The sequence below is a fragment of the Sesamum indicum genome, linkage group LG11, assembly GCF_026168435.1.
Source record: "Sesamum indicum cultivar Baizhima isolate 11 linkage group LG11, ASM2616843v1, whole genome shotgun sequence".
Classification (NCBI taxonomy): Eukaryota; Viridiplantae; Streptophyta; class Magnoliopsida; order Lamiales; family Pedaliaceae; genus Sesamum; species Sesamum indicum.
This window is the reverse complement of record NC_142667.1, coordinates 11,311,089-11,336,700: the sequence shown is the minus strand read 5'-3', so window position 1 is coordinate 11,336,700 and position 25,612 is coordinate 11,311,089. Positions and strand designations below refer to the sequence as shown.

The 25,612-nt window shown below is 35.2% G+C and overlaps 3 protein-coding genes across 4 annotated transcripts; 2 read left to right on the top strand and 1 right to left on the bottom strand.

Annotated features, from left to right (window-relative positions):
• LOC148785099 (uncharacterized) lies at window positions 1-453 on the top strand. The gene has a single exon (XM_088875223.1). The coding sequence runs from the start codon at window positions 1-3 to the stop codon at window positions 451-453; it is 453 nt and encodes a 150-aa protein (XP_088731349.1).
• An 11,144-nt stretch (window positions 454-11,597) lies between these two features.
• Window positions 11,598-14,260, top strand: LOC105173685 (guanine nucleotide-binding protein subunit gamma 3). 2 transcript variants are annotated; one of them, XM_011095532.3, is made up of 5 exons: window positions 11,598-12,731; window positions 13,161-13,213; window positions 13,376-13,420; window positions 13,503-13,550; window positions 13,906-14,260. In XM_011095532.3, the coding sequence occupies exons 1-5, from the start codon at window positions 12,588-12,590 to the stop codon at window positions 14,228-14,230; spliced, it is 615 nt and encodes a 204-aa protein (XP_011093834.2). In that variant the 5' UTR covers window positions 11,598-12,587; the 3' UTR covers window positions 14,231-14,260. The 2 variants fall into 2 exon arrangements, with proteins under 2 accessions (XP_011093834.2, XP_011093835.2); XM_011095533.3 differs by having other exon boundaries at window positions 11,600-12,731; window positions 13,506-13,550.
• A 326-nt stretch (window positions 14,261-14,586) lies between these two features.
• Window positions 14,587-18,345, bottom strand: LOC105173686 (subtilisin-like protease SBT1.8). Its single transcript, XM_011095536.3, has 2 exons — window positions 16,589-18,345; window positions 14,587-15,501 (listed from the first exon to the last, which is right to left on the bottom strand). Exons 1-2 carry the CDS (start codon window positions 18,201-18,203, stop codon window positions 14,840-14,842), a joined length of 2,277 nt encoding a protein of 758 aa, XP_011093838.2. The 5' UTR covers window positions 18,204-18,345; the 3' UTR covers window positions 14,587-14,839.
• Window positions 18,346-25,612: the final 7,267 nt, after the last annotated feature.

Sequence of the window (25,612 nt, the reverse complement as noted above, 5' to 3'; positions counted from 1 at the left end):
ATGGCTTTGATTCCTGAAAGATTGATCAAAGACATGACATCGCTTGATCTGAACCAGCAGCCATTGAGCATTGAGTGCCCTAACTTGGAGGTAAATTTTGAACTGAAATTTGGATTAATTTATTTACTTCCCACTTTCCGTGGTCTCACAGGTGAAAATCCACACAAGCATCTGAAGAAATTTCATGTGGTATGCTCCGGAATGCAACCACAAGGCATAAGCGAAGAACAAGTCAAACTGAGAGCATTCCCATTCTCTCTTGCCGACCAAGCGAAGGATTGGTTGTACTTTCTACCTTCAGGATCCATTACAAGATGGAATGACCTCAAGAGGCAGTTTCTCGAGAAATATTTTCCTGCCTCAAGAGCTACAACAATCCGGAAGGAGATCAGCGGGATTCGTCAATTCGCGGAAGAGAGTCTTCTCAAATATTGGGGAAGTTCAATCAACTAGTAGAAAGTTGCCCCTATCATCAGATGCCGGACCACTTGTTGATCCAGTACTTCTACGAATGTCTATCAAGCATGGATAGAAAATTGATAGACGCGGCAATTGGACGAGCACTGTTCAATAAAACCCCTACCGAAGCGCATAACCTGATTTCGATCATGGCGTCCAACACGCAACAGTTCGGGGTTAGATACAATGATCCACCAAAGAGAAGTAATGAGGTAAGTAATCTTGAAGATAGTTTAAATCAACTCATATTCATTGTTCAAAAAGTTGTTGCAGACAAACATCAACAAGTCAAAGTGTGTGGTATTTGCACTTTAATGGGGCATGCCACCAACATGTGCCCCACTCTTTAAGAGTCAACCACCGAGCATGCCGACGTCGTAGGAGGATTCGTCGGACAACAACAGAGAAGATCATTTCTCCAACACATACAACCCCGGATGGAGGGATCATCGAATCTGAGTTACAGTAACCAACACCAAAATTTTCAAAAACCCCAATATAGACCACCTCCGCAGCCTAATCCCACGCCCAACCCATCTCTCGAAGACATGGTAAAAGCACTAGTGACCAACACACAGCAGTTCCAGCAACAGACACAGACGAGCATTCAACAATTCCAGCAACAGACACAGACGAGCATTCAACAATTCCAACAACAGACCCAGACGAGTATTCAAAACCTAGAATCTCAAATCAGTCAACTGACGTCGTCTGTTAGCAAGCTAGAGTCTCAAGATAAGCTGCCTTCTCAATTTATCATTAACCCTAGACAAAATAGTAGTGCTATTGTGCTTCGTAGTGGAAAAGAATTGCAGGAAAATGTGAACAAAGATGGCATTGAACGTGAGCACGCTGCGAAAAGAAAGTGGGAAATAGAAGTGGAGGTCCAACAAGAACAGGCCGAACCCGAAGAGGATCATCCAAAGCCTTTGGTGACTAGACCGCCCTTCCCTGAAAGATTCACCAAGGCAAAGAAAGAAGAGGAAGAAAAAGAGATCATTGAAACGTTCCGCAAAGTGGAGGTAAACATCCCGCTGCTCGATTCCATCAAGCAAATACCCCGCTACGCGAAATTCCTCAAAGAATTGTGCACTAGCAAATGAAAACTCAAGGAAAATGAACAGGTAAGTATGGGAGAGAATTAATCTGCAATTCTCCAACAAAAACTACCCCCAAAATGTAAGGACCCAGGTACATTCTCTATACCTTGTAAAATTGGTGTGATTGGAATAAAAAGTGCTATGTGTGACCTTGGAGCATCTATAAATGTTATGCCCCTCACCATTTTTGAGTCCTTAAATGTTGGTCCTTTAAAGGAAACAGGCATAGTCATCCAACTTGCGGATCGCTCTGTAGTCTACTCGGAAGGAGTCTTAGAAGATGGTCTCGTACAAGTAAACGAATTGGTGTTTCCCGCTGATTTCTACGTGTTGGATATGAGGGAGGACAACTTCCCGAATTCCACATCAATCCTGCTAGGAAGATCGTTCCTCAAGACAGCTAGAACAAAAATCAATGTGCACAGTGGAAGCCTCACCATGGAATTCGACGGTGAAATCATAAGATTCAACATTTGCGAATCCATGAGGTATCCAACTAATTTACCTGCCGCCCTCCTTGTAGATATCTTTGACCTTCTCGTGCAGGATTCCATAACAATGAGTAGCGAGGACCATGTGAAATACGCATTGGAAGAAAGCCTTATGCTAGAGAAAGCAAAAAGTTTTGGAGAACCGATGATCATAGATCCGAACATCGGTGACACCATTTTTGAACTCGAAGCTCTTCGAATTTTACCTCCCAATGCTGCTTCCATCGAATTACTGTAGTCTCATACTAAAATTATTCCCTCCATATTGCAGACACCCGCATTGGAATTGAAGGAGTTGCCAAAATACCTTAAGTACGCATTCTTGGGGAAGAACAAAACATTACCAGTGATCATTTCAAGCAAGCTCACTAATCTTGAGGAGGAGAAGCTGATTCGAGTGCTTCGCGAGTTCCGAGAAGCCATTGGATGGACTATCACTGACATTAAAGGTTTAAGTCTTTCGACCTGCATGCACAGAATACTCCTAAAGGAAGGCACTAAACCTTCAAGGGATGCCCAACGTCGACTGAATCCTTTGATGATGGAAGTGGTAAAGAAGGAGATTTTGAAACTCCTCGATGCAGGTATGATCTTTCCAATTTCTGATAGCGAATGGGTAAGTTCGACTCAAGTGGTGCCTAAGAAAACGGGCATCAATGTAGTCGAAAACTCAGTTGGAAATTTAGTACCCACACGTGTTCAAAATGGATGGCGAGTTTGTATTGACTATAGAAAGCTTAATGCCGCTACTAGGAAAGATCATTTCCCACTTCCATTTATAGATCAAATGTTAGAGAGGTTAGCCAGTCAATCTCATTATTATTGTCTTGATGGATATTCAGGTTTCCATCAAATTCCAGTGGCGCCGAAAGATCAAGAGAAAACAACATTCACATGTCCATTTGGAACTTTCGCCTATAGAATAGTGCCCTTTAGTCTATAGAACGCACCCGCTACCTTCCAAAGATGTATGGTTAGTATTTTTTTCTGACTTTGTTGAACAATTTATTGAAGTTTTTATGGATGATTTTACTGTCTATGGAAACTCATTTGAAGATTGTTTGGAAAAATTGACTAAAGTACTTGAAAGGTGCATAGAAAAAAATCTCGTTCTAAATTATGAAAATGTCATTTTATGGTAGACCAAGGTTTAATTCTAGGGCATATCGTGTCTTCTAGGGGGATAGAAGTAGATAGGTCTAAAATAGACGTCATAAAATCCTTGCCTTACTCCGCCAACGTGCGGGAGATTCGTTCTTTTCTTGGACATGCAGGGTTTTATCGACGATTTATAAAGGACTTCTCAAAAATCGCCCAACCATTGTGTGTGCTGCTGCAAAAAGACATAAATTTTGAATTTGATGAGGTTTGCGCGAAGGCATTTGACAAATTAAAGGACTCCCTAACATCAGCACCGGTGATTCGGCCCCCTGACTGGAACTACCCTTTTGAGATAATGTGTGACGCCAGCAATCACGCCATTGGAGCAGTCCTAGGCCAAAAGATTGGAAAAGATCCCCATGTGATATACTATGCCTCACGGATGTTGGACAACGCTCAAAACAATTACACAACAACGGAAAAAGAACTTTTAGCTATTGTTTTTGCTTTAGAAAAATTTCGCCATTATTTGCTTGAGACTAAAATTATTGTGTATTCTGATCATGCAGCCTCGAGATACCTGTTGTCTAAGAAAGAGGCAAAACCACGACTTATAAGATGGATATTGCTGCTGCAAGATTTTGACCTGATGATTAAAGACAAGAAAGGAGCGAAAAACCTTGTAGCTGACCATCTTAGCCAATAGATTGGTCACCGACGAAAACCCACCACCTCTAAATGATGAATTCCCGGATGAACATCTCCATAGCATTCAAAAAATCACCCCATGGTACGTTGATATAGTCAATTTCTTAGTCACCGGCATTTTGCCACGAGATTTGACTAGAGCAAGAAAAGACAAAATCAAAAGCATTGCTAAATACTATGTGTGGGATGAGCCTTATCTATGGAAATTTTGTTCAGATCAAATCATTCAAATGTGCATTCCTGAAACTGAAATCCCCTCCATTCTTGAGTTTTGTCATTCGTATACATGTGGAGGTCATTTTCGACCAAAAAGGACAGCACGAAAGGTCCTAGAATGCGGTTTGTTTTGGCCAAGTATGTTCAAATATGCATATCTATTTTGTAAATCTTGTGAAAATTGCCAAAAAGTAAGGAACCTTGGCCATCGTGATCAAATGCCCCTTTCCCGGATACTTGTGTGTGAAGTTTTTGATGTGTGGGGAATCAATTTTATGGGCCCCTTCCCATCTTCTTTTGGGAAAACTTACATCATCTTAGGAGTAGATTATGTGTCTAAATGGGTAGAGGCAAAGGCCACTCGAGCCGATGATCCTAAAACCGTTGTGGAATTTGTCAAGGCTAACATTTTCTTTAGGTTTGGTATGCCAAGAGCGATTATAAGCGACCGAGGGACACATTTTTGCAACAAAGTGGTCGAGACATTGTTCAATAAGTACAACATCACTCATCGAATCTCGACTGCCTACCACCCTCAAACGAATGGCCAAGTGGAAATCTCTAACCGGGAGATCAAATCCATACTCGAGAAAAAGGTGAATCCTAACCGAAAATATTGGAGTACACGTTTGAATGACGCACTTTGGGCTTATCCTACGGCGTACAAAACCCCCATAGGTATGTCCCCATATCGTTTGGTTTATGGTAAATCTTGTCACCTCCCTGTTGAACTTGAGCATAGGGCATATTGGGCAATCAAGCAATTCAATTTGGCAATGGATGAAGCGGGAGGGCAAAGGAAGTTGCAAATATAAGAGCTTGAGGAGTTAGAATTCGTTGTTAGGCAAAAATCTCCTCTTTCATTCTAAGCTCAAGTTATTCCCGGGTAAGTTGCGTTCTCGATGGATTGGACCTTTTATTGTTACTAATGTTTTCCCTCATGGTGCAGTCGAAATCAAGAGTCCCATGACTCATAAGGTGTTCAAGGTGAATGGACACCGGCTCAAGCCTTTCTACGAGGACTTTCAAGCACCAACAATTGAGAAAATTCAACTTGTTGAGCCCGCCTTCACCTGAACGCACCTCTCTCAGTCTGGCTAAAGACGTTAAAGAAAGGCGCTGCATGGGAGGCAACCAATGAGATCTCTGTCCTTCTCCTTTCTCTTTCGTTTGATTTTAATTTTAGTGTTTTTATTCAAGTTTTGCGATGCGTGCCACGCTTAATGAATCTTCCAAATCTGTTTTGGTGAGGTAAAAAGTTATGAGCATCCACAAGGGACTCTCCCTCTCATTCAAGGTCTCACAATTCTCGAGCTCTTGCAGTTCCACCACTTACCCCCGAATCACTAAAGGACGTTCTCTTTCTCCTTTCTCTTATTTTATCATCCTAGATATGCATGCTTACACATTGAAGACAATGTGGAATTAAGTGGAGGGAGGGTGTTTTGATAGAAAAATGAGTCTTCGTGGATTAATTATTTTGATTGATGCTTGCTACCCCTTCCATATTTGTTGAACCCAATATTTGTTTTTTCTTGCCCTCATGTTAACTTTATGATCAAAGACTTAGGCTAATCAAGTAATAATTTGGTAATGTGTGATAAGGGTGTGCATCTAATGACTCTTGACAAATTACGGTTAAGAACTTATCTTTGCAAATGGTGATTTGATTTGAAAATTGAATGTGAAAAATTGATGGACATAACTTACCTAGAGAGGAATTTTGAGCCTATACACTCATGAAAATATACAATTTTTCTTGTCTTGAAAGATAATCATAATGTTTGGATTCATTTTTTGAGTGTTTTGTTGTGTTTTGTGGAAATAGAGAGAGAAAAACAAAGATAAACAAGTGTGTGTAGAGATAGTATGTATGTTTGGATTTATTTTTGGAGATAATTTAAAATAAGTATTATATATTTAATGTTGTATTTTGGGAGACAAAAATTACTATTTATTGTCAAATCATGTTTTTGGAGATAATTTAAAATAAGTATTATATGTTTAATGTTGTATTTTGAGAGACAAAAATTACTATTCATTGTCAAATCATGCCTTTTTTATATATATTTATATATATATGTGTGTATATATATATGTATGTTTTTATTCTAAAACAGTTAAAAACACCTACATAAGGTGTTTTTGAATGATGGCAAACATTGGGTATGTTTTGACTTGTCTCGAAAATAAGTTGAAAATGAAAACAAACATAGTGAATGCTTCATGATTTTGTCTTCCTAGAACTTGCTTTGAACCATATCAAGGTCACATCTTTATTCATACACTTGAAAATGATAAAGGCACTAGGATAAAAAACCCCTTTAGCTTAAAAAGACGACCCACATACAATTCCCCTTAGTAAGCCCATTTGAGCCTTATAAGCCTTAATTCCTTGTTATGAAATCCAAAGTATAAACAAACTCTACCGTCTTTTTATTACCCTTGTTTGGCCCTTCCAGTGACTAGTAGAGCATCAAAGAAACAAAGATGTATTCTAAGTATGTGTTTTGACATTAAATGTGGGGATATCTCAATTATTGTAAAGGAGGTTTATGAGCTAACATGTCACGTGACAATCTTGTTCTATGCCTTAATAGACAAAAAAAAAAAAGAGCCTTCGAAAAAAAAAATTATTCTCTCTCTTTGAATGAAAGGCATAGCGCAAGTCAAAGAAAGTGGGACATGAAAGAGTATGAGATAAATCAATTTTGAGAAGGTTGGATTCTTACATCTATCACTCGGTGCTCTAATTTAGTTTCTTGCATTTTCACCTTATTTTTCCTTATTCTTCCTACCCCTAAACCAAAGCCCCATTACAACCAAAATATAAGACCTCTTAATTCAAGTGTGTGCATATTTATAAGAGGTGGAGATTTTGGTGCATAATCAAGCCTATGGTGAAGCTTTTTTCATAGCAAACATTTGAGTGAAATACTCAACCAAAAACACTTGAGAGATTGGGAGATATGAGAGCATAGTCCACTTGTTTCCCATGTTTAGTTTTTGATTAAAATCATCTTGTGAAAACTTATTTGTAGCTTGTTCAGTTGTCTTTTATCATATAGTGTTCCATTCTTTGAACACTGAACTAGATTCTTGCTTGGGTACTTTCATCTGCGATCCATAAAGTTTGGAATGAACTTCTTCAACTATTTTATCTCTATTTCTTTGCATCGAGGACGAGCAAAGGGTTAAGTGAGGGATATTTGATAGGATCACATTTTGTGCTTATTTCATGTAATATTTTGGCCTATTTTGTGATCAAATGCTCCTAATTAAATATTATTTTGCAGCATTAGGACAAATGAAATAGAAAATAAAGAAAAGCACCAAAATAGAAATTCAGACAAGACTCAAACTCAATTTTTGGCAAGAGTTTGGAGCTGCTTGGACTACATTTGATGAAGTAGGAGTTTAACTAGGATTATAATTCTATTTCTATAAGTCTTTTAGTTCAATTAGAAATCTACTACAAATCCTAGTAGAATTAGGTATCTAGCTATTATATATAGGTGATGTAATTCACTTTAGAAAACAACTTTTGAACTCTTCTACTTCTCTAGTTTTTATGATATTTTCCTACTTTGCTTTTCATGTGTTCTTCCATTAACATGTCCGGCTAAATTTCTTATTTTCTGGTTAAGGTATGGTGATTGCTTGATTCGTAATATGTTGTGAGATTTAATCTGCTCCTTTTACACTTGTTAAACAAATATTCATGCTATTCTCTGTGTTTTTATTACAAACGTCTCATTTATGAATGATTCGGTCGGTTATTCATTATCAAGAAGGTTTGCTTAGCTAATTGGACTTTATAAATCTGTGTAATTGTTTATTTAGTTCAATGCTTAGTAGCAAAGTGGCATGATTAATTATGTCGTAGTAATTAGTTGTGTTATGGAAAATGTATGATCTAGTTTAAACGAATTATCCTCGTAGGAGTTTGTTGATTAGAATCAGGCCTTTCTAATTCTTAATGTTGTTAATAGATTAAATCTTGTGGACGTTCTCAGGGTTGTCTATTAATTAGAGATCTAGTCAACGGTCGTACCTAGCTGACGAAAAGGTAAGGAAATGTTAAGGTGTTAGGTCGTACCAACGCTATAACTGATTTATTCATTTATACATGTGTTATTCCTGCATCAATGATCAACTCACAAGAATCAAGCATGATCCTAACTTTTACCGAAAAATCTCTCTTTCGTATCTTCGTCAGGTAGTTTCAATCAAAAGTTTTAATTATTTCTTTTTATCATCAAATCTCCCCTCTTTTATTTTATTTTTCTCAAAGAAATCAACTTAAAGCCGGTCTCTGTGGAATCGACCCTACTGCCACTTTCACAAGTGTTGTAGAAATTATTTTTTGTGGTCTCTACACCCACCAGATATTCGTGTATTTGCACAATAAATTAATTAATGTACGTCAAGTAGTGAAATGCTTCTTTGGCGAATGGCTTCAGAAAGCTCACCCTCCAAATATACTCGGATGTTTTATCCACACAAGAGTAAAACAAATATTTTTTATAGCACTTTCATACAGAGCACCAGCTTGTGTTGCTTTAAGTCTTATTAGAAATTCAAAAGAGTGGAACTAGAAAAACACTTTTGAAGTAGAGAGTGTTCTTTAGTAAATCCTTGAATCTATTTCAAATTTTTAAGAAGAATGCAAAAAGAAAAATATTCTTGAAAAGGAAAAGAGAAATAAGAGAATGGGGGAGAGAAATGACGACACACATCTTGCCAAAGGCTTGTTAATTGCCAACCATTCTCTCTATAGAATGAATCTTGGCTGGCTAAACATTCATCATGTCTTAGACAAGCTCTAGTCAAATACTTCATTATGTGATAGGACCTGGTGGTTCCTTGAGCTTTATAATAATTTGAATTAAATACATTTTAACTTTAGATGAGTAATTAATTAATCCAATCAATTAATTTTAAATCCGCATCAATTTATGGTTCTAATATTAATTAATCTAAAATTTGAATATTTATTAATTCAATTAATTAACCCTTTTCGTTTTCAATTAAATAGGATCACAATAATAATTCAATTATTTAAGTGATTATGTTAAATTCCTTTAAACTAATCCCCTCTCTCTTCTGGAATTAATTTAAAAATTAATTTTTCAATATTGTTCGTATTTTGTATATGGGTTTGATTGGTTCACCTTCAACTAGTGTTGGGCTTGCTTATATACTATTTAATTCGACAACGAATTTGCTCTAAGTTAATCAAATTATATTCAATTAATCACTATTTGGTTGACTCATCAATTCAAGAGTACCCATCACCATAGATGTCCGTCTAGCAACAGTCTACGGTATTAATTAATAGGTGAAAACGACGTGAACCTTCAACCGTACAGACTTTCTATCAAGCTATCTCCCAGTCGAAGTCTATGGCTCGAAATTCTAAATCGATTCTCATAATTGACTTTGATATCTGTGTATCGTTTTTGAATATATTTTTTATCTTTTTAAAACTATATAAATATTATATTTCTAGATTAATATATTTTCATTGTAATTCTGGTAACTAGTAACTTATTGCTTTTCAAGAGTGATCGTTCTGTAAAATCAAATTGAAGGAATCGGATTGAGATTTCAATAGATTAAAAAAAGAATTGGTGCAATATTGAGAGAAACAATTACAGAAAGGATAGCAATTTATTATTATATTTGATATCGTAACGACACTACTTGCTAAAAATTAGTAGACGAGATTTGGAAATAGTTCAAAATTCTATTCCAAAAAAGAATATCTTATTATATTGAACCCATTCAAATTTCCAACTCAACCTATATATGACCATACATTTGAATTCGATCCATTTCAACCCATTATAAAGACATTCTCATTTCCTGATTTTTTTCATTAGTGTTAATTTAGAAATTTGGAATCGGGTTGGATCAAATTAATCTATGAATCGTGACATGATGAAATTTATAAATTTTTTAACATAGTAATATTTGAATTTTTGTCCAAAAAACAGGATAATATTAACATATTTTCCTTGATATTGCTATATTATTTCATCCGATCTTACTCTAATTTGTTGTCCAATATTAGAATAAAATCATAGCCTATGTTTGGTTTTGTAATTTGCACACCTGCACTAGGTGTGCAAATTTAATTTTAAATATTTTTAATTATTTATTATTCTTTTCTCTCTCTTCTTTTATGTCCGTCAGCCTTCTTATCTCTCTTTCTTTTCTTCTTTCTTTTCTCTTTCCTTTTTTTCTTTTCTTTCCTTTTCTTTTAACTAAACTTTATTTATATATAAATAAATCTAATAAACAGAAAATAAATATGACCTTTAGAAAAGAATAAAATATGATTCAGTAATTTAGGAATAAGTATGGAAAAAAATTAAAAATACAATTTACATATTACTTTTAGTTAAATATATTTTAAGAATATCTATTATTTTATATTCAATATGATACAATTAATATATAATCAATTATTTCTTTATATTTTAATGTGATATAAATATTTATTTTCTATTTTTCCAAATATTATTTAACCCGTAGCATTGTTTAAATTATTTAACATACTAGTGTTGTTTAAGCTTTTTATACTTCAACAACTATATAAAAAAAGAAAGCATCAGTAGAAAAATTAATTTGGTCCATAAATTAAATAACCATTAATTGAAATGATTTAATTGTTTTTTTTTAAAATTATTTGTATTATATATTATTTAACATATAATATATGTGAAATGTAATCAATAATTACTACTAAAAAATAATTAACTTATGAAACCATTGATATTAAAGATATTTACTATCAATGCCACTTAGTTAAAATATTTAACAACAAGATATTTATTAACTTATCAAATGTTTAACAACAAGACGAAAAGTGAGAAATATCATAAGTTGTTGATCTTAAAATGAAAATCTTATAATTGTTGGAACCAAAAGTGAATAAGAGCTAAATTATGGAACAGTAAAATTTCATGTGAGAGGCACATTCCTCTTTTCCCTTCAAAACACTCATTTAATGACCACGGCTCACGTGAGTCTCACGTGGCCATTTACTCAATTATTTAACAACAGTACTAAAAGTGAAAAAATATAAGATATTGTCCTTAAAATAAGGTTTTTGTAATCATTGAGATTAAAAATAAGCATGACCTAAGCTATGGGACTGCAACTAACATTATTTCTTAGGTTAGTTTTTGGAAAAATGTGAAATCACTAAACTACAAAATACATAAATTCAATTTTTTTAAGTAAATTAATACTATATTTATATTTGTTACTTAATATAAAAATACTAATATTAATTTTATATAAATAGTATATATATATATCATTATATAATATGTATATATATATCAAATAAAATACTAAACATACTCAGAATTGTCTACTTTTAAAATGAAAAAACATTACATCATTAGTTGTCAATGACAAATTATACAGAATTATACTGTAAAATAATCTAAAATAAAATTAACTCTAGTTTCAAGATTGTGTCAGTTGGGAATATTTAATCAAAATTGAGACAAAACATTTGCTAACAACAAGAGGCATTCTGCATTCATTGTTCTCCCCAAAACAAGAACCTGTCTCGATGCCTTCACAGCGTATACGCCGAAAGCAAAATCTACCCAAAAATTTTTGCCCAATACTGTGATAAACGAGGATGATAGTACCCTTGAATTGAACAACTCACTGTTTTCATTTTCATCTCTACATCCCACACATCAGTCACGTGTGCTCTGCTGCGGCGTCGAGCTCTTCGCCGCTCCTACCCCCCCTGCCACCACCTGCAACACCATTGAAATCCGCACTATTTACACGCACAAACAAGCTCCACTGCGTGAGAGTGGAGTGCCCACTCTGTTCTTTTTCTTTTACTTTGCTGCCATTTTACAACCTTCGTTGTATTAGCATCGTAGTCGTTGTTGTAAAAGAAGTCCCTTGTCGGGGGGGTGTACTGCCATTGTAGCCCACTTTTTACTATTTGTGGCGGTGGAGAAATCGTGGACTGTGATTATCTTTTCTGAAAGTTTGAATCTTTGCAGTTTCTTCATTAAAACCATGCAGGCTTTATTTATTTGTTCTGCGCGTAATGTGGTTGTTGTGGGTGTATAGGTGAAACAGTAACGCTGGTATATTTGATTTTTCTGGGAATGGTTCTGGTGATAGTAGTTGTGTGACAGAAGGGTCAGGTCCCTCTGTAGTTTCCCAAGACTCAGAAGCCTCAGTAATTATTTCCTCCGTTTCTAACATTTTCGTTTCTTCAATCCCATACCTAACCCATCTCTCTCTCTCTCTCTCTCTCTCTCTCTCTCTCTCTCTCTCTCTCTCTCTCTCTCTCTCTATATATATATATATATATATATATATATCCGGGGTATATGTTGCTTATTATGTTATACTGGTAGACTGAATAAGTTCTTGAATTATGGCACTATTCTAGTGCCAGTTTGGTTGTGTGGATACAGCATGTTCACACTTTGAAATTTAGGAGGTAGAAAATCTTGGAGAGATGACTGGTTTAAAGGGCAATGGTTCACCGCCATCATTGCCACTGCCGCGGCCTAAGTCGCCGCCGGAGTATGCTGATTTGTACAGGAAGCGCCGTGAAATGGCCAAGGTTCAGGTGCTGGAGAGGGAAATTGGTTTTCTTGAGGTGAGGTTAAGAGTCTCGATTAAGTTCAATAATGCTGGCAACTTTATGTGCAAATTGTATATGTCTCAATACTGTTCTTGTTTAAATACTTTATCTTTTAGTTCAGGTGTACTTGAAAATTTTAAAGTCTACACTTAAACATCTGGATAAAGGCCGTTGTTTTTTGGACATGATTTGGCCAATTTTTGTTTGAAATTCGGTATTGTGTTGAGCAACTTGAATTTATATGTTGGTACCACTTCCATCAAGCAATTTTCTTGTGAAGATTGATGATTTCAAACTTCCAACAAGGGCTTATCCCTATCTGGCTGATTACCAAGGATTCATATTCTTGTGACTGTTTCTTGCCCTGTTATATTCATGCGGTTAAACATGTATTTTGAGTTGAAATAAAGTTGTGATAACTCCATCGAGCATTGCTGTAAGCAGGAAGAATTGAAATCTATTGCAGGCCTTCAACCAGCTTCAAGACCCTGTAAAGAGTATGTTTACTTTTCAGGATGTAATAAATTTGGATACCTCAGTATCTATCGAATATAATTAGAAAGAACATATACAATGACTTCGATATAGATTCATGCAAATCATGTATCTATCTTTCTTACTTAGTTTGTGTCTAAATGAATATTTCAACATCATTGCAGGCTTGCAGAGTTCGTGACGTGCAATGCAGATCCTCTTATACCTGTGTAAGAAACATCGCTGATTGTTCTATCTGTTACGCTGTGGGTGCCGTCATTTTTCTTACCTCTATTTTCTTGTCCTTAAAAGCAGAACCAAGAAGATTCGCAGATCATGTTGCCTCTGGAAATGGCTCTGGTACTCGATGAACTCTTTTTTTTACTCATTTTCACTGAGTTTCTAGGAACTAAGATGAGAGAAGCAGTGAGTTGAGGGATAAATTCTGCTCTTATGGGGAAACGAGTTTATGTTATGGATTCTTCTTGAAGAACTAATGGCCAAAGAAGAATTTGTAATACAAAACATGATCAGGAAGGTGTTAGTGAAATTTTCAATGATCGATGCTTGTAACATGCTCAAATTTCAGGAGGTTCTAGTCTTGAGACATACTACAGAGTTTCCTTAGACTTATGGTGTCATCCCAATTAAGTTAAAACCGTTTGTGGTCAAATATATACTTCCATTGCATAACATGCATTGTCTTTTGGTGCAGCGGAGCATCCTGTTTCAACGTTTCCTCAATTTGCTGTTGCTGTTGCCAGTCTCATCTTGAGAGGACACGGTCCCATGACTGCACTACATGCAGTTGCAGCAACCCATGCAAGGGCTGCCCGACGCCTAAATGCAACCATTGCTTCTGCTGCAGCAGCCGATGCTCTAACAAGCCTACGTGCAGCTGGACTTGCTGCATACCCAAGTGTCCTTCCTGCTTAACTTGCCCCAGCACAAGGTGTGTGTGTAATGTTAAGTGCCTTGAGGGAAATATGTGCTCATGTTGTACCAAAAGCTGCTGCAACTCTTGCCTCTTTTGTTATTAGTATAACTTTTGAGTTATTTTTTCGGGTGAATCTTCACTTGCCATAATCAAGTATATGCATGTAAAGCTTTGCCCGCTCGAACTTCGAAAATCCTACCACTTTGCTGAGATAGGATGCTGAAAATAAGTTGATATAACAATTTAGATAGTCTGATAACAAAGCTCCGCGGCGGAACGAACCAGATTTTTCCAATTGCCATAAGACTAACACTGATCATTCATGGCTCACAGTGGCCTTTCTCCAGCCACTGCTCCCTTTTTTCAGATTGATGTAGTAGGCCGACCTCAACTAAGCGCTGGTCAAGGTTCCGGCTGTAATCAGTTGAAATTTTAGGTTGATTTCCAGAAAGAAGGGACTTATTTCTGTTTGGGCAGAAATGTAGTTAAACTCCCATTAAATAAAACAGCAGGCCAGTTCTGGCATGCCACATGCCTAGTTCCACTACATTAACATCACTAACACACAGACACCATTCTTTGAGGACATATAGTCCTCTACTTTTCTCACCACACTTGTATAAAACACTGTCAAACATTGCAAATAGTCATTTGGTCACTACCTGTAATGACTGAAGTTCAGAAAGTTGAAGCCTAACAGTGCATTGGTTGGTTACTGCCTACTCCACGAGAACGCGACGGGGCTTCTCACTTGATGTTGCTCATTCTTCCAAGTGATGGAGCCAAATCCATTATGCAATGGATCTACGCCCTTTTGTGAGACAAAAGTAACTGTATACCGTTGCCTATCCCCAACATTTCTGAAAACAAGGTTTGAGGGTTTCACGCTCACCACCACATTAGGGGGTGCTTCCACAGAAACTCGGTAAACGGATCCTGCAGCACCCACGTTGGTCAGCCTTCGGGTGTACCGCACAACCCTAGACTTCCCAAACACCACAGAGAACGACGGATAGTTGAGCTGGCCAGGATCACGGAATTTTGCAGCACAAGTGACGTTTGGGTGCTTCACGATAGCCTGTATCATCTCCATGGTGTAGTCCAAAGAGCAAAGGAAAGCGATGTAATCTTCAGGCTTGGCATCATATACAAGTCCAGGAGAGAGTGCTTTCTGGGGATCAACATGGCCTGCTCCATGAGCCCACGGGGTCGAAATCGAGTAGTCAGCAGCGTCCTTAAGAGGCGAGTTGGTGTTATCGAGCGTGTAGGCCGTTGTCATCAATGCTGACTTGATTGCGCTCGGGCTCCACTCCGGATGTGCTGCCTTCAACAAAGCTGCTAAACCACTAATATGTGGGCAGGACATTGATGTACCTGGAAATATCATCAAACATGGAGTAGTGAATAGAGAAACAAGAAGGTGCATTTTCAAAGATTAGGCAAAGCATGGTCTATTCAGGACCTTTTTGTCAGAAAACGACCAACAAGAAATGTCCTTTTCAAAATCCAACATTTTGTTACTGTTGGGAGTGTTCTTTTACAGCTCATTCTGCTCTATGATTAAGATACTTTCCTGTAGGTCCTGTCCTACCCACTAACATTTGCAAAGGATACTATCCAATTTAGTTCATTAAACAATTCAAATCGAAATCTTGGGAGAAAGAACTGGGAATCCTGTTTCTGCGCTAGTATTCATTATTCTATGTGGAACACATCATCATGCACCATAAAGCAACAAAGGCAAAAATTCAAAGGGTAGGTTCAATGGTTTATTCATCATTATAGCATATTCAAATTAAGACCCTATTATAGGGCAGATATAATTATTCGTGCTATGTTTTGATTGATTTTTTTTAATTATATATCAATTACATAATTCAAATCCAATCTTGCCGGTACCGCAATCGGTACTAGTCTTTTACTCAAGATAGGACGAGAACAAAAAATATAACAGGATAGAAAGAAAAAAGGGCACCCCACCACAATCTTTTCAAGCATGCCCAAATCCATAAAGTAGATCAAAAGGAGGCATGCTGCTGTTAGCATCCTTATTTTGATCATAAATGTAATGAAACAGAACAATTCGTCACTACCTTAGAGAAGTCCTTCCACCTTTATCTTCAAAAGATAAAGAAAAGGCTATTTTCAATTGAAATATGTACATTGATTAAATTTAATTGAATTTGACAGAATTTGAACCAATTTAGTTCGGGTGAGATCAAAACTTGTAATATTTTTTTTTTAACACATGTTAGTAGTTTTCACTTCTCTATAGGCAATTAATTAATACCCGCAGAACGAGAAGCGTAAGCGTTAATTGCGTTCGTGTTTCCTAAAATTTGGACTAAATTTGACTTATTGACTCACAACAAATGATTATATATCTATGTAATAAAGATGAGTTGAGCATCAGGAAATGGAATAATTGAAATATAGCCGTTATTTAGAATTGGAGGGTTACCTGACATGATATTGAACTGAGTCTTGCGGGTGTCCTTCTCGAGGCCAGTGGGCCCCACATCCTGCGACCATGCTGCCAAGATATTCACACCTGGCCCGATCACGTCCGGCTTCAAGATCTGTGGCGTCACCGTGTTCGGCCCTCTCGAGCTGAACGCCGCCACCACCGGCGACGGCTTCACGTTCACCACCGTCCCTCCGAAGCTCAATACTGCCGTCGGGTTCTGGGTCGTCTTCACGTACTGCCTTATCATGTCACCTACTTTTCTCCCTACGGCCACCGCAGGCAACAGGTGGCTGTCCGCTACCAATTCCTCGCCGCTGGCGGCCGTGTTCGCCAAAATCATCCCTACCCCACCAGCGTCCCTCACCACCGCACCCTTCTCCACCCTCGCGCTGATCCCTCTGTCACACAATACAACTTTTCCACGCACAATGGCGGGATCAAGCGAACCGGCTAAGCATAAATTGCTAGAACTGTTGCCGCCTTGATTGTATACCAATTCCACTGACCTGCTCCCCATGCCTGCTCCACTGTACAACGAGACCCCAGCATATTTCTGGCCATTGCCGAGAGTAGCGAAGGCAGGGAAGTCTCTGTCGATTGTGCCAGCACCAACAGTCATTATCCATGGAGCGACATTTGCGAGTGAAGATTTAGCAGGTCCGCTATTTCCTGCTGAACATGAAACCACAATTCCTTTCTCCATCGCCGCATAAGCTCCGACAGCGATGGGATCACGAGCATAAGGGGCAGATCCACCACCCAGAGATAGGGACAAGACATCGACACCATCTTGAATTGCACGATCCATTGCCGCTAGTATATCGGACCCAAGACAGCCGGATTTCCAGCAAACTCTGTAAGTTGCCAATCGGGCATGGGTTGCCATTCCTCGGGCATTCCCACTGGCGTAGCCTAAGAGGCTGGCGTTCTCCACTTGAGCCCCCGCGGCAGTGCTCGCCGTATGCGTGCCGTGTCCATCGCTATCGCGTGGGGATTCGGACTCATTCGACCCGGATGCCATGTTGTATCCCCTGGAGAAGAATCGGGCACCTATTAACTTCTTGTTGCAATGAATTTTGGGATCGAAATCATCGGCAGCCTCACACTCGCCTTGCCACCGGGCAGGCACATCAGCCATGTCCTTATCGCTGAAAGACTTAGATTCAGGCCAGACCCCGGTGTCCAAAACCCCAATTATCACCTCCTGAGAGGCCTGATTCAGTTCTTGCAGGCTGTGCCCGACCGACGGGGCAAGCTCGGTATCAAGGCCCAGAAACTCAGGAGTGCGGGTGGTGTGAAGGGTGTAGACTGGGTCCTCGTATACATCGAGCACGGAGTCAGATTGGCGGAGGGACTCAACCTCCTCATCGGACAAAGCGGCAGCAAAGCCATTGTAGGCCGAACCATAGGTGTATAGGATGGACTCGGGGGCGGCGGAAGTGAGCGTCTGCAAGTGGTCGGAGTACCATTGGCCGTGTGTGGCGTAGGATGGCGGCTTCTGTTGGTGGTTCATTTGGACAATGTAAGTTTTCTTGGCAGATACCGGGAAGAGAGATGAGTGGAGAAGAAAGACGGCGGCGCAGAGGCAGACGACATAGGGCAACCCCATTGTTGCAGAGCTTGAAAGTATCAAAAATCAACAAGAAAGAAAAAAGAAAATGTTATGTATAAGAATAGGAATAGGAATCGGAGGAGTGGAGAATGAAGGAGACAGTCGGGTGAGACTGTCAGTGGATGGAAGGGAATGGGCTGTAGGTTGTCGGATTTTAAAAGGGAACATGCTATTAACAAGGCTCCGGATTTCTATTTATTACGAAAAATGCCACCCTCACTCAGTGTTCGTTACCGCTCGTTCTGCCTACGTGCCTAGCCCAGTGCTCCACTGCCCCCCCCCCCCCCCCACCCCGCCCCACTACTACGCTCCTGATTTTTGTTTTGCTAAGACAGTAATTCATAATAACTGGTCCTGACAAAAATATTTCAACTTAATAATTTATATAAATTAAGATAAATTTTATTCACATATTTAATGAGATTTAATATAATTTTAAATTTAATTATGAGACACAGTCTTAACCTTAATCACCGAATTATATTGGTCTTCACTCCTAAGTTTACACTTAATATTTATATTATACTAATCGTTATAGCACGTCATTTCTGTGTATATACGATAAATAACGATTCTTTTCTATTTATATTAATTTACTATTATAATTTAATATTTTTTTATTTTATTTGAATGTATTTATCATGATCTAAATTATTTATGTATTAAGTCAATATTTTAATTTAAATGCATAAATTAATGTTATTAATTCAAATGACAGTAAGATTTGAGTTTCTGTATTATCTTAAATTTAGTATCACGATGATTATTTCAGTATCACAATTAAATTCGTAATGTTTATAAAATAATTATTTAAAATGAGATTACGGCAACTTTTTGACATACACCAAATATTCTATATTTCCCATATAAACTTTTTGAATTAAAACATAATTTTATGAATAGTGTAAACTTCTCGTACTTGAAATTCTTTGAATTTATATATATTTTGACAGTTCATTTCCAAGAATTTTTTAGTTCAGTGGTCAAAATTGAAGTCACATATTTATTTATTTATATGAATTTTATCGTAATTTATTTTTGTTGTTCTTTATTATATTAAGCAAATTAATATATTGCTTAATTTAATAAAATACACCGTCTTTTTTTTTTGTGTATAAAAAGACATGATACGATAGAAATACGTTTGAATTAGGATATTTCTATTTTATACTTTATACTGTACACATACGTAGAGTGTGCCAAAATAATTGATATTTTTATAATTAAAAAGTTGAATTTGCTCTAACTTTAGTTTAAGCTCCACTTATTTGTATGAGTTTGGTAATGAAGCACTTCATTATAAATGACGTATTTGGTCACTTCATTCAAATAGAAAAGGGAAATTAGGCTCTTTCTCTTTTTAAATTTGATATAATTACATGTCACCATTTTATAATTCAAAAAATTATATCTGATACTCTTAAAGTTTGCTTCAATTTAACAAATAAGTATCCCGTTAATTAAATCTTATCAAATTTATTGATATTAATAAAATAAATTAAAAAAATCTATATTTTACATTCAATTGACTTATTACTGATGTATTACATGTCAAATAAATATTTTTATGATCAAATTAGTCTTGTATATTTTCACGCTTTAATATATGAGAAGAAGTATATCTTCACCGATATAAGGGAAGTTTAGTCGAAAAAAAATTATTTGACATGTAATAAGCTAGTAATACGTTAGTCGAGGGTAAACATCAATTTTCATTCATTTTTTTTATTATTAATATCAGCAAATTTGATGAGTTTTAATCAACCGAGAAACTTATTCGTTAGGCGGAAGCAAACTTCAGCGGTACTAGATGCAATTTCTCAAATTATAGGAGTTTATGTGTCATTATACCAAATTTCAGAGAAGGAGAGTGTAATTATCCGAAAAGAAAAATATAGTAAATTACAATGGTCTTCCCTCAAATTTGTCATAGTTATAAAATTCTCTTCATTGTTTGAAAAATTACAAATATTTTTTAAAAATTAATGATCATCTGACAAATACCTCTTATGATAGCTCATCATAAGATGTATTTGTTAAACAATTATTAATTCCAAAAAATATTTATAATTTTTTAAAATAATTAAAAGTTATTTATAATTATGACAAATCATTCAAAATGTCGTTGAATTTCTAAAAACATGAGTTGTCAATGGATTGGATATAGGTGGAATTATGGGAGTCTGGATCTAAATTCAGATCTGATTCCAAAAGTTATTGCCGATAAATATTGAGTTCGTGGTACTTTAATCACACGCAATCTATTAATTATATGTGCTCAATTTCTTGTTAATTTACATAAGCCAAATCTCACTTTTGATTTTATTAGAAAGGGCCATTATCATTTTTAGTCCTGATCAACGGGCTCAATAATTTTGGTATCAAAACCCTAACTGTTTATTTAAGTTTTTACGAAACCGTTAGTCAATGGTGAGGATCCAAAAAAAAAAAAAGTCGTTCAAGCGTTTATTCAGCTTCTTGGAGGGAAAAAATGGCGCCAATAAATACTTTCTGCCTATTTATACATGTAAATAACCTACAAGCACTTCTAACCTATTTACACAATATTTTTATTTTTATTTTTTGTCACTTTAGCTTGAGAGCGATAGACCAAAAGATATCACAAACATCTCAAAATACTTCAAATATTGAATATTATACTCACAAAGTTGTTCGATATTATAACTAATAGATAATAATTCAAAATAATTTATGTAGTTTATATAAATTATATTAGAATTAGTAAAATAAATAATTTATTTATTAAAAAATATATTAATTATTAAATTATTTTTTTTAAATTATTCCTTCTTCCCAATCCTACCATCATTCCCACCCTCAACTCCTGCTTGTGGCCTCGCTCCCACCGCCCCATTGCGGCCTACAACCTCGACATCTAACAAATAAGTCCCTTAATTAGTCAAAATTCATTAAATTTGTTGATATTAACAAATAAATATATTTAATATTAATATTTACCGGTAATTGATTAATTAAATGTGAAATAATTTTTTCCTAAGAAGAAGAAGAACATAAAATTAAATTTAAAATGCTATCAACTAATTAATTAAGTTGTCGTCACTCTTCTCAAAAAAAGAGAAGAACTTGTGTTCAAATCTAGGTGTTCACAACCCCCATTCCCATTGTACTCGGAAAAAAAAAAGAAAAAACGAAAAAACCAAACACTTTGTTGCATGGAGCGCCCCCCCCCCCCCCCACCCCAAAAGAAGAACAGTAGAAGGAGCTTTTAAATACTTTCAATAAAGTTATGAGTTTAATTTTCTATATTTTTAAATAGATAATTTTGAATTTAATTTTATTGATGCACTGATATGAGGGTTGTGTCGATGGATAATTTTTAAGTGTTCCTATAAATAATTTAAACTATGTTTACTTTGTGATATGACTTATTGAGATGTCAGAATAATAAAAATCTATTTTTATTCACAAATAACAGTTATTATATCGCATCACTAATTTTTTGAACTATAAAAAATATCCTTATGTATTTTTAATTACCCCTATTTAAATTCTTTTTTTGATCTATATATCTATACTAATATGAAATTTTCACTCACAAATGATAATTTGTGAAACACCGATACCAAATTTTTTTTTATGTTGATAATATTACTAAATTAGTTTATTTTTATTTATTTGTTTAAAATATGATATATCAATTTATATATTTTATTTTTATTTATAGTATATTTAAAAATATAAATAATTATTTATTATATGTACACAAAAACAGCGTGTAATAAATAATAGTGTATAATAAATGAAGGAATTGTGGCGACAGAGCTCCTGATTCAAGACAATTGAAGCATGATGCATGATGAGACAGAAGAAGTAGCAATTTACAAAGTCAAGGGATGGACACAAGTTTGAGCAAAACGATATATATTGCATTCCTTTTTTTTTTTAATTAATATTTCACTCAGAAAAATAGCATTCCATTTTCCCCAAGTTCCTTATTTATAAGATGAAGAGTTTAGTTATGCAGATTGCATATCGGGATTATTTACAATTTTGTTAAGTTGTATCAACAACTCATGAGATTAAGCCCAAACAAACAAACAACTCTTACATTTTAGAAAATCGTAATAACATTCTTTGATATTGTAGTTGTAATTACAAATGCATTTTTATTTTAGAGTAAAAGTTTACACAAAAACTATCTAATGTACATTATACTAACGTCCTTTGAGGTGATGTACTTGTAATTTTGCAAAAAGCAAAGGGCACCTCCTGCATCCGCAACCCAACACAAATGACCCATTGCGGAAGTCATTGATCTACATGCCATCACGCAAGCGGACTATTTGGACAGGCAAGTGGACCATCCACACACTATAAATACCCGGACCATCCACACACTATAAATACCCCATTTGCAGCACATTTATGGTAAAATATTATTACACTGAATCCATATCAGATCGCTTGATATTGCATTTAGATCGTTTATTCTATCTCGAACTCCTTCACTGATTTAAGTATCGGAGAGTTTTAATTAGGGACCTTCCAACAAACCTAACAATCTGTTCTATTTTCTCATGTTTCAAACTTTTTTGAGAAAGCAAGATAGCTAATGATCTGCGATCCAAATCATAAATTAAAATTAAAAATATGCAAAAATAATTAATGAGGGGCTCACAAATTACAACTCCGTTTCATATATCTCAGGACAAATGGGAAAAGAGAGTAGTGGCATAAGTTGTTGAAAAAGAAGTCCGGCAAGGGCATTTATGGCACTATCAGATATCCTCTTCTCTGCTCACTCATTGGGAAAGACAACATTCAGAGAGTACTTTCATCAACAGCAACAGATATATTTGGCTTGATGCTATCTTTGACCGGAACTCAGAAACACAAAAATTAAAATTTGATTGATTTATAGTAAATTAATAATAAATTAAATAATAGTAAATATAACAAATTCGTTATATTTTAAAAAATAAAAAAATTATTTATTAGGTGAAAATAAATATTAAGAATATAATATGTAATTTTCTAAATTACAAAAGATTTACGTATAATTATACCAACTCTCATGAGAGGACAGTGTAATCATTACTATATCATATTAATATTTATATCATGTTGATATGATATAATCCATATTGATTAGGAATAACATGTAAAAATGTTAAAATACCCTCATAATTGAGACAAACATTGAAATAGAACGAGATCTATCAATTAATTTTTATGTGGATCGTGTCCTAATCGATCCAATCTGAATTATAAACCCTTGATGTGTTGCCATGTGGAAACATCCAGGAAAGCCACACCAAGATCATATAATGAGCAAAAATAAGAGCAGAACATATATTACGTATTTACTAAAAACGATCCAAATCTTTTAGTGTCCCGACATTCTACAAATTTGATCATTAGAGTTTCTTTCTCTGAGAATGCCCTGACATCCCCAACAATCTAATCCGGACGACGAGAGCTTCAAACCTCATCTAGGCTTGATCCCATTTGAATGCGACCCGATCACTTACGATTTGTTGGCTTTATATTTTTTTTTATCTATATTTAAATTTTTAGTAATATAATGATAATTAAGCCACCACATGCTACTGGTATATCAATACTTTATTATTAAAGGAGAATACTCTTTTTTTGTCCCACATTTTTTTTCTTTTTTTCTTAATTTATTTAGTTTTAACATTTATAATTATTAATTAAAATAAAAATTAGTGTCTAATAATAATAAAAAAATTAGGTATATATATACACACACCGACATTCTTTACAAACTCGGTATTAAATTAGAGAATAATTGAGAGTCTCCAGTCAAATTAATTAAACATAAAAAACTATTTAAATAAACTTATCTAATTTTAACACATCAATTGGAGGGTGGGGGGGGGGGGGTTTAATTAAATAAGACGAGGTTTGTTTACGATTGAGAAGTTGTGAATTTGGTATTTAGTCTATTTTTAATAGTTGGATGTTGTTATTTGAGATCATATATTCGAGTCCCACTAGAAATGTACATATTTGTCCCACTTTATGAGAATTTTATTGTAATTTATTTTATATTATTTAGTTATATTAATGTATTGATCGAATTGATATATTACTTAATTACTCAATTGATTGAAATATTGACGTAATTTTATATCTATAGCTTCTATAAAAAAAACAAAAATGTAGTATGTGGTTTCTTTGTTTATTTTGAATGTATTGGTTGATTTAAAATAGCTGATCTATTGAACATTGTAATATTAGCATGTCGATTAATTTAAAAATACCAATACATTTTAATAAAAAAAATAAATCAAATGAATAAATTACAAATTACGTTCCTGTGTCATTCAAAATGTTCGCATAAGTCCCCGTAAAAAATAAAATACCATTTTATCCTATTGTATTTTCTAAAAAGGAGTAGACTGCCTCCCTGATGAAAAGGGTAACTTGCTTATTTAAAAAAAGAATGAATAAATTATTTTTTAAAGAAATATATATGAATATTTCGAAAATAATTTGTACTTTATCAAAAATCAAATGGACATACATGTGGGAGAAGGTGGGAATTGAAGCGCAGATGGTGGCGCCAGTTAGCAGGAGCAGCGCAATCTTGCTATAATTTTCACGCGTTCTCATCTGCCATAAAATGCGCACGCCCACATTTCTGATTCCTCTGTCATTATTTGCTGTGCCCTGTCTGTTTCTTCTTTAGATCTTGACTTCTTTTGCAGCCCACGCCGTTCCCTACCGCCCCCCCCCCCCCCCTCCTCACTATTATGTAAGGTAAAATACAACTTTGCTCCTAAACTATTCTTAATGTAATATATATTTACAAATTAAGTGTTAATTTTTAATTTAATTTGAGTAAAATATGTATTGATAATTCATGCATTAAAAAAAAATTACCATAAAGTATTGTGTGAGGTTGTAAGGCAATGTCAAATTTTAATATAAAAGAACAAATTATAAATTTTAATAAAATAAAAATATTACTATAAATTTTGTGTGTAGGTATTGCGTGCCACCATATATAATTATTATTATTATTCACTTTACATTTTCGAGGTTCCTCATCTTTTCACCACCTTTCTTTGGTTTGGGAATAAAATTTGAGGTTAATTACACAAAGAATCCATTTGAAAATATGAAATTACAATTTTCTTCAGACAATTTTTAAAATTATACTTACACTTAATTCGAAAATTCTCTATTTACCATCATCTATTTTTCATTAGCGTTTGGATGAAAAATGCTGATGTTAATTTTTTATTTTGCTCTCTAATCATTCATGCCTTTTGCGTAATTAAAGAAACACATCCGGCAGCCAAAAAATAGGAATGTTCGTGTAATGATGCTAACGTATTTATGTGTATGTATAATTTTATGTTGACATTTCTAGTGGACTTGTGTGTTACTTTTAA